Source organism: Urtica dioica, chromosome 9 (genome assembly GCF_054948205.1).
Source record: "Urtica dioica subsp. dioica isolate 48M chromosome 9, U.dioica_male_clone48M_v1_H2, whole genome shotgun sequence".
Lineage (NCBI taxonomy): Eukaryota > Viridiplantae > Streptophyta > Magnoliopsida > Rosales > Urticaceae > Urtica > Urtica dioica.
In genome coordinates, this window is record NC_142764.1 from 22,173,826 (window position 1) to 22,183,302 (window position 9,477).

General features: G+C 37.9%; 2 protein-coding genes across 4 annotated transcripts; one reads left to right on the plus strand and one right to left on the minus strand.

Moving 5' to 3' along the window:
* The first annotated feature begins 531 nt into the window (after nt 1-531).
* On the plus strand, nt 532-4,480 carry LOC149385838 (protein neprosin-like). The gene is made up of 9 exons (XM_089626414.1): nt 532-629; nt 2,254-2,326; nt 2,409-2,495; nt 2,831-3,031; nt 3,192-3,347; nt 3,450-3,497; nt 3,613-3,759; nt 3,956-3,960; nt 4,027-4,480. Exons 1-9 carry the CDS (start codon nt 532-534, stop codon nt 4,478-4,480), a joined length of 1,269 nt encoding a protein of 422 aa, XP_089482540.1.
* A 595-nt stretch (nt 4,481-5,075) lies between these two features.
* POP1 (ribonuclease Ps) lies at nt 5,076-9,216 on the minus strand. Of its 3 annotated transcripts, none has more exons than XM_089627304.1 (11): nt 9,103-9,216; nt 8,439-8,932; nt 8,236-8,332; nt 7,995-8,090; nt 7,684-7,887; nt 7,339-7,454; nt 6,753-7,262; nt 6,526-6,634; nt 5,845-6,383; nt 5,588-5,755; nt 5,076-5,502 (listed from the first exon to the last, which is right to left on the minus strand). In XM_089627304.1, exons 2-11 carry the CDS (start codon nt 8,888-8,890, stop codon nt 5,304-5,306), a joined length of 2,490 nt encoding a protein of 829 aa, XP_089483430.1. In that variant the 5' UTR covers nt 8,891-8,932; nt 9,103-9,216; the 3' UTR covers nt 5,076-5,303. The 3 variants fall into 3 exon arrangements, with proteins under 3 accessions (XP_089483430.1, XP_089483431.1, XP_089483429.1); XM_089627305.1 differs by having other exon boundaries at nt 7,339-7,451; nt 8,439-8,995; XM_089627303.1 differs by having other exon boundaries at nt 8,439-8,995.
* Between the last annotated feature and the right edge of the window lie 261 nt (nt 9,217-9,477).

The following is a 9,477-nucleotide window of genomic DNA, read 5'->3' on the forward strand; positions in this document are numbered from 1 at the left end:
CATTTTTTAAACCATTTAACACAATACCTATAAACAAAACAACAACAACCAGCATTTTAATCTTGAATAATTCAGATACAATCAGTTGTTCCAATTCATTGGCTTCAGTTGGTTCTTCGTATTTGAAGTCTTCATCGACAAAAAATGGTATCTGGTTTTCCAATGAATTTATCTTCCTTAGCAGCCCTGGAATGATTTGAATCGATCTTGGGCACATAGGTGGGTCAATCCATTCCAAAAACCCGCATCCATTGAATTTCTTTATCTGTCACAAGTATAAACCAAAGAATATTTATTTACAAAATCTTAAAAAGAATAGAAACATATGCGAACCTTATACTCGGGGCATCCCGATCGATCAGCCGTCATAACTAAATACCTAACGATTTTCCTTATTTATAAGATTTCTAGACGGTTTCTAGGATAACGAGAAACATATTCAAACATTATACTCGGGGCATCCATAGAATCGTCTTCCAGGGTTATCAGCAGTCCAGGAAGTTCGTTCAACTCCATTTAGACCACACGAACATGAAGGAGGAAGTCGTCGACGCTCGGTACCCCCTCCTATATTTCCAGAAACGCGCGGCTTCCGACGTGTTGACGAACTGCAATCACTCGACTCCATCGTGATTGTATCAACATTAATTGTTACTTAATTCTGAAAGAATAGAATAAAAATCATCAACAACAGGGTAAAATTATTATTTCCAGTTCGTGACACATGTGTCACGAAGTGAATCCAGTTTGTGACACTAGTGTCACGAACTGGATTCAATTCGTGACACCCTGGAAAAATCGGGAATTCAACAAAAAACACCATTTTTTACAAACAAATCACACCCAAACACAATGGAACCTATTTCAACATTAATCAAAACAATTAAACATGTTCTTGTATGTTAAGGATAGGAAGAACTTACCAAAATATGTTTGAAGAAATTTTGGATCTAGGATTTGCAGGAAGAAGAAGCTTGGATTTTGAAGCTTTTATGAACAATTTGCAGAAAACAAACTTGAATCTTGAAGTTTTGATGAACAACCTTGGATTGCAAAATGGTTTTAGATGGGTTTAACATTATTGCAAAATGGGTTTAAGAAACTTATACTCGGCGAGCAATAGAAGATTCCGGCGACCCAAGAGATGAAGATTCCGGCGACCCAAGAAGCTTCACTCCTTCATTCTCCAGCTGAGCCCAAGAGGAAGAAAAAGTTGAAAAAAACCATGAAAGAAGTTTCAGATGGGAGAAGTGAAACATAAGATGTATTTGAGAGGATAAGAGTGTTGAGGGTAGTTGGGGAAAGTTTAATTTCTCTCACCTACCAAAAGTACTAGTTTTATCAATTTTTTGGTTTTGGGCTAAATTTGTTAAGTGACATTGAGATGATATTATTTGTGTCAATTCCCCTTTTCTAAAATGTTCAACATGAAATTATATTTTTAAATGTGAGATAACTAATCTTGATTTCTCAAATTTTCCCTTGTATATCGACGATACATACAACAGTAACTGTTTACAAAACAACAATAGTTTGTAAAATTAAGCAAGCGTGTACTTCCGTAATACAACAAATATATGCATATGCGCATAAAATAGCGTTACATGATAATTGAATAACGTAATAGAAATATTCATGCAATCCATTTCAAATGCACGAGATCCAACCGAGATTAATGAGAGTCATTGAAATACATAAACCAACGTCATCACACGATCTCTAACTTATTTCTACGAAATCGTGAAATGATATTGATAGTGATTGTAATAACTTACACGCATCCTTAAGAGAATGTACTGTGTTAATTAGCTTTTTAGCTTTAATATTAGTTGTGGATCAATATATTTCTGCAATAATACTTTTAATTCTTGGATATATATACTGCACAAAACGATATATCGTCTTTTATAAAGCTTAATTGTAGAATTACGTACACTTTAACTAGATATATATGTATGTAGCGCGTAACAAGCATATATCAACTCATTAATACAAAAGGAGATTCAATTATATATTCTTTTGCTAGAAAAGATACGACAATTAATTCATGCATATCCAACTACATATCCACACACACATGCACATGCGTATATAAATACATGGGCATTATGCAGTATATATTTTCCATTTTTTGTATTAAAAAAATAACAAAAAAATAATGATGGGTTTACAAAATCAGAGAAACCTGATCAAGTGCAGCATTATAGTCTTGATCATATCTTTGTGTTATGTGTTTCCATTAAAATTAACAAGTGGTAGAAAACTTGCGCAGGGGCTACATATTTTAGAGACGGCAAAGCAAAAGGGTACCGTCAAAACTATACAGGTTTGTCAAAATCACAATATGTTTTTTATCGTTTTGTTTTTTCAAAAGATCATAGACAAACATATCATTGACATATTTGCAGAGTGAAAATGGTGAAGTGGTGGACTGTGTTGACATTTACAAGCAACCAGCGTTTAATAATCCGCTTCTAAAGAATCATACAATTCAGGTTTTGTTTTGCTCTTTTCGATATTCATTTAAGAACTATTCTAGTAAATATTCACTAGAAACTAAGGAAATTGCAAAATAGTTCAAATCTTTTTAAAAATTAACACCATATCAAACACTTGATACAATTTGAAAGCTCCAACCATTATATAAGTATATACCTTGCATATACTTTATATGCATGAGTATATTCAAAGGTGATCAACGTATTTGATTTACCGTGTCAAATCTTAGTTAGAAACATAAAACCTTGGCTATTCGGTATTAGTAAATTTAAAATTGTATATTATCTTATGATAACTAATAATAATAAATGCTACGTCTGAGTGTGTGCAGTTGAGGCCAAGCAATCAAAATGAAGACGAGAGATTGATAATACAAGAATGGAATAAACAAGGAGAGCATTGTCCAAAAGGATCGATCCCAATCTTACGGTCACCAAAATTAGATTATCCCCGAAAAGTCCCTTTTGTTATGCCTCGCACATCCACGAAAGACCAAAACAATCGTTCCATGGCCTTTTCCGATGGTCATGAGGTATTATTATAATATTCAACCTTGTAATTATCTACTTAATCTTTATTTACTTTTTTGCAGCGCAAAATTAACAATTTCCCAATTTTTCATCTTCTGTATATTGGTTATTCAGTGCCATTTTTTTCATTTTTTTTTAATTAATGGATCAAATAAATAACAGTACGCAATCGCTTCATTCCCGGGAAAGAACCACGGAGCAAGTGCAATCGTGAACGTGTGGAATCCTTTGACGTTCGATGTAGAGTTCAGTATTTCTCAAATTTGGATCATCGCTGGTGAAGGAACAGACAGAAACACTATAGAAGTTGGCTGGATTGTTAGTAATTATAGTACTTCTTCAACTATATATATATACATATGCATGTATATATGTGTGATTGAGCCTTTATTAATATCAATTCATGATTACATGTACCAGGTTAATCAAGGAGGTTTGAAAGTGACTAGGATCTTCGTGTTCTGGACTGTAAGCCGACCGAAAATCACATATATATATTTTTTTATATACTGTCTATCAATTGATTATCTATTTAACTAAATAATTTAATTATGATGAATTAAATTGTGTTGGTATGTATTAGCGGGACAATTACGGAGATACAGGGTGCTACAATCTGAATTGTCCAGGTTTTGTACAAGTGAGCTCCAAAGTTGCCATTGGTTCTGAAGTAACACCTGTTTCCACTTACGACGGTCAACAATACGACATACCAATTATTATTTCCAAGGTACTAATATTTCCTAATATTTATAAGGGATTTAGACACTGTCATGGTCATATTATTAGTGTAAAATTAATTTTAACTACAGAATCAGAACTGATGTCATAGTCATTTTTTGTACGTATCTTTGCTCGGTTTGAAAATAGAGCTCGTTCATTAAAGTGTGTATTGCTCTCCTATAGTTCGTTTGTGAAAATATTAGGTGAAGTTTCAACAATAACAATCTGCCTGAAAGTTTTTCAATAGAATAGATCAATAAATCTAAAGTTTTAGCTTTAGAAAAGAGAAAAAAAATTGTCTTAATTTTTTTTTTTTCATGATCCCAATTGAAAATGGTGGTGAGCAGGAAGGAAATAGTGGTGATTGGTGGCTGGAAATAGGAGACGAGAGAATAGGGTATTGGCCGAGAGCCCTATTCTCGGCCCTCGCTGACGTGGCAGAGTCGGTGCAGTGGGGCGGCGAGATCTTGAACCAGAACAAGGAATCCCGCCACACGAGCACTCAGATGGGAAGCGGCCATTTTCCGAGCGAGGGCTTCAAAAAGGCGAGTTACTTCAGGAATATCCGATTCCGAGACGTCTCTGAAAACGCTTTCAAAGACCCACTTGGATTCACCACCTACGCTTCCAAGCCTTACTGCTACGACATCGTAACCGGTCGCAACTCAGAATCCGGCGTCTTCTTCTTCTATGGCGGCCCGGGATATTCCGACACCTGTAAGAATTGATCCACGCTGTGAAGGTTTCTATGGTTACGTCCACTGAAGGAGCTAACGTAGAAAAAATGTACTAGTACAAGCTAAAATTTATGTAAAAGCCCTCTCTCAAAACAATACTTCAGCTTAGCCCTCTTATTAAATCTTCTGGCTCCGCAAAATGTTCTACTAGTGGATAGGTACTTAATCTTTGGCATTATATTATACAAAAACTTAGCAAAATAGTCAATTTAAACGTTTGGTTTTAGCAAAATAGTTAACGTTTCGTAAATTTTAGTAAATAATCACTGCATTTTATTTACAAGTGTATTTTTACAAAAATACTCATAAATATGTTCAAAATTTTTTGGGTATTTTATAAGTATTTTTGTAAATATACGCTTGTAAATAAACGTAAATAAAGTGCAGTGACTATTTATTTAAGATTTACGAAACGTTGGCTATTTTGCAAAAGCAAACGTAAAAAATTATATACTTAATGGACCATATTTTATAAGAGTGGTAATTACTCGTATTATATTCGTGGTCTACCTTGATTATATATCACTACTACTAGCTACGTCTGGCAAAAAAAAAAGGCGAAACAACTTTTCTACATCTGGCAATAGAAAGAAAAAGAAAATTCCGAAATATTTAGAAAACAGGCCCTGAAATTTTGGAAACTGCTTCGACTTTTTTCTATGTTAAATACTTTTTCATCACAGAATGTACAATTAGTTAAAACTCACGGCAAAACTGAGGCAGTGCCTCAAAATATTCGATTGGCTACAGCAGTAGAAATACAAGGAAGGGTAAGTAAGCCATATTTGACTAAGTAAGAGACACAGAGTTGTTCTCAAATGGAGTCCAAATCCTCTTCCTGGCTCTCTACCACAATGGTGGCAAGAGCAAGTCTGTACGCCGTTGATCTCAGATTTCTGACAAGAACGTATATCTCCTTTCGCCGGCGCTTGGCCGGGATATCAATCCACTGCTCTTTCCTCAGATGAGCAAGCAAGACCGCCTCGCAATACGCCTCCGCTGCTACCTTCTTGCTGCAACGCAGTCAAGAGCAGACTTGACTTGATTAATCACATATACAAGAAAGATCACAGAATTAAGCGAAATTTATTTACCAACCTTCCTCTAATGAACCCGGTCGTCACAAACCCTATCGGAAATCGAAGAGCCTCACTGGCGTTGCTTTCTTCTGGTATTTGGAGTTCCCACCTACCGTGAGATTTCTCTTTAAAGTAATTTTTCACGCCTGTCTGGGAAAGTTGGAGCCTTTCCTCGCCACTCTCCAAACTGAAAGGTACACAAATCGAAGGCTCGTAACGAATTAACCAGAAACAAGAAAATAAGATATGGTAATAATCAGGAACTGCCTATTATACCTTGAAGTCCACGATTTTATATCAGTGAGATGAGGAGCGCAAACAACCGCTCCTTCTTCGAAAGAGCCTTCCTTGAAAGAGTGCAAAAGAACCCGAAGGAAACACAATCTGAGGTCCTTTTTGATGTTCACAACCCCATTTCGGGCATTCTGTATTTTACTTTCATCCTTGGCCGTCTCTTCGAAACACAACTTTTTACCTGCTGCTTGAGGAAATAAAAGTAAATGGCTGCCTTCGATTTTGTTCAAGAAATCAGCCAGTGAGTGAGACGTCCTTGCTATAAAACCATCGATGAGGTTTTCATGATCTACAAGCTCTAAATCGCTGTCCAGATAAACTTCAGGACTGTCTGCACATTTGAGTGCCCTGTCCAATGTAAATCGGACAGAATCCCATGGCGGTGGAATCGGGACCTTCAACGGTCTTACTGCCGAAGGGCGAAGCTCAAGTTTTAGATTTGAGGCCTCATCTTCGGCTTCTTTTAAGCGTGAATACGCGTTGCAATCAGGGAAGTCTGAAGGAAAATAAGGCAAACCAACCTGAAAATGAGAGAGTTGAGTTTATATCCAATGCCATCATCTTATATATATATATATATATATATATATATATATATATATATATAGAGAGAGAGAGAGAGAGAGAGAGCTAGCTTGGGATACTCAGAATCAGCACACTTACTTCACACGAAACCCAGCGCTTCTCCCTCAATCCTATTGCATGAGCACCATTAGAGACAAAAGGAACCCAAAAGGCCTTGACCCAACTCAACGGGAGTATAACAGACCATCTGGAAGATAATGCGATAAACTCCTTTTAGGGGATTCCATATAAAAGATACATCAACCTCTTCTCTTGCAGTAGCAACGTTCTAGAGCGGAGAATAAACATTAAAGTTGGAGATTTACCCAATAGACATGCCATTCTTGGTCTCGTTTTTCAAAAGCATTACAGGGCAACATCTTGAGCGCTGAGCCTGAGATGGGATCTGGTCATCAAGGCAAAAGAAGTTCTTACGCTGCTCGTGTTTTTCTTTGCATAGCACACCCTCTTCCAATGGGGGAATTACGCCAGACCTCAAAACCCACAAGCTCTCACATGCAATAGTGCTATTCCCACTGATTTCTGAGTGGAAGGAGAACGACTCTTTATTTCTTCTGGAAATTTCCGTAACTTCTATGTGCTCCCTAGCTTCATGTTGTTGAGTATCGACGAGCATATCACATGATGTTGACTCCGGGGAATCATCAATCTCATTTTTCTTTTTTACTGTACGGGGATCCGCAACACAGAGAGATAAGATTGCTTTGGGTGATATATGGCCCCCATTGTCAAGTATAGAAGTTTTCTTAAGATGAGATTCATCATCAACTTCGCAAACTGAACGTTTCTCTGTTTCCAATGAACCCTCTGAAACCCTGAAAAGTCCTACATTAAGAGCTATCCCTAACTCCACAGCATGATCGAAATTGGACAGCACATACAAATACTTACCGAGTAACATTCAACGTCCTTTGAAGAAGTTCAAATGACTTAGAACCCAAAACTTCGAGTTTTGCAAGTTGGCCCTCTAGAGAAAAACAATCAATCATGATACCACTCTTGTCCTTCTAAAAAAACACGTGTACACAAAATTCTGTTAGCAACATGCAAATTCACTATCAAATATTCGTTACATTTTTCGTATATTAAAAAAAAAAAGTAATAACTATTAGATATCAGTAAGAAAATACCATCTCAAACTCTAATTCTATTTCCCATTTCTGAATTCCTATGATACATCCAAACGATTTCAAGGGACCAAAAAAGACAAGACCATCATAAGCATAAAATCATTACCTCTTTCTGGCAAGCAGATTTAAGAGCATCATATGCTTCATCGAATGCAGAAGCGTGTATCCACACCAAAAGGCGGCGAGTAGAAGAGTGAGACCCTTTGCTCTCTTGTTGATCATTCGCGTCTGTCTCACCTAGGCAACAATATTGCCACATATAAGTTACTGGAGCAATTGCCCGAGAACATGGTCCACCGATACCATGAAGCTGCAAAAAAAACAAGATAAAAGAAGAAGCATACAAATCCTCAACAACACTACCTCAGAACAAAAGCTGAGAGAAAACAAAAATCCGCCAGGATCGAGATAACGCACCATTGAATTTCCATAAGCAACACCAGATAGTACAGCATCAGTATCAATAGAACCATTCGGTACCAGTACCATATTTAGAATCCTCAATAACGCGTCCTGGTTACTCTAAAAAATTCAGTACTCAATTCTATTAAAAAAAAAAAAAAAAAAACACAGATTCCCATTAGAATCTTCTTCTTCAGTCAGAATCCTCTTAGCCTTGCAAAAATCTATAGAGTTGATAGGAACTTGAAAGCCGAACCTTGGAACCCTCCAACTGAACAGCAACATGATAGCTTGAATCATGAATAAGAACTCCATCTCTGAACCGCTTCAACAGAGACCTCGAACCCCTTCCTCTGCACGATCATTATAAAAAAAACGTAAAGACAATAACTTTGATTCTCAATTACCGCAGAACAGAGCAAGAGAGCTCTTTATAAACTTCGAATGTACCAGACTCACCTACCGTGGAGACCGAGAGGAAGGTGAAACCCCCAGAGCTTGGTCATGGTGAACCTCTTAGCGTGCCATACGTGCGTCCTGAGTCGTTTCGTACCGTCCCCGGAAGCGGAGAAACCCGTGGCCGGATTCATCTTCAGCGCCTCTCTCCGACGGGCGCGACGACACACCTTGGCCTCCACGTCACCGCCAAGCTTCTTCTTCTTGGCTTCACCGGTGACGACGGCCAGTGAGTTTCTCCGGCGGACTTTGCGGCGTCTTCCGGCGGCTTTGCTGTCGAAGGCGGTGGTGCGGCGTCGTTTTCCCCGCTCGGAACGGAAATCACCGCCGAGACGAGCCGCCACGACGGACTGCAGAGAGGCGAGCTCGTCGGCTCGCGATTCGGCCAGCTTCTGGACATTGATCTTCGAAGGAGGCAGCTCGGTTGATGGTTTGGGCTTGGCATCGGAAGCCATTGTTGTGGCTTTGTCCGAGAAGTTTAATTCGATTTTTACTACCTTAAACCATGGATAGATTAGCTTAATGCACTAAGATTTTCCGCTTCAGCTTAAGGAGGTTTGCTGGAAGAAATAAAATTTGATTCTTTTAAACTGCGGAGATTTTCTGGTGCAAAGAGTTCGCCTCCGAGAGAGACACACAAGCAAAAGATTAAGATTGTAAAACATACCTCAATGATTGGACACACGGCGAGGAAGATGATTCAGAGTGAAGCCGGGCTCGTTGTCTCGTCGGCGGAGAAGAGAACAGGGTGTAGTGCCAGTGGGTCCGCCTTGTGCTAGCCCAATGTGTATTTGGGAATTAGGGTTATTTTTTTTATTGAGAAATTTCATATTTTGTAAACTAAAAAAATAAAAAAAATGATAAAATATTAAGGTAAGACTCAATTGAAAAATATTCAAAATTGAATTTTTTATCCAAAATCGGATAAAAATATCACTCAATTTTTTTCCAATCTCTTTCACTTTTCATCTTTCTTTCTATCTCACACCATGTCCGCTGAAATCCGACGTGCTCCGACGAAATTCGACCCAATCCAAGTGAT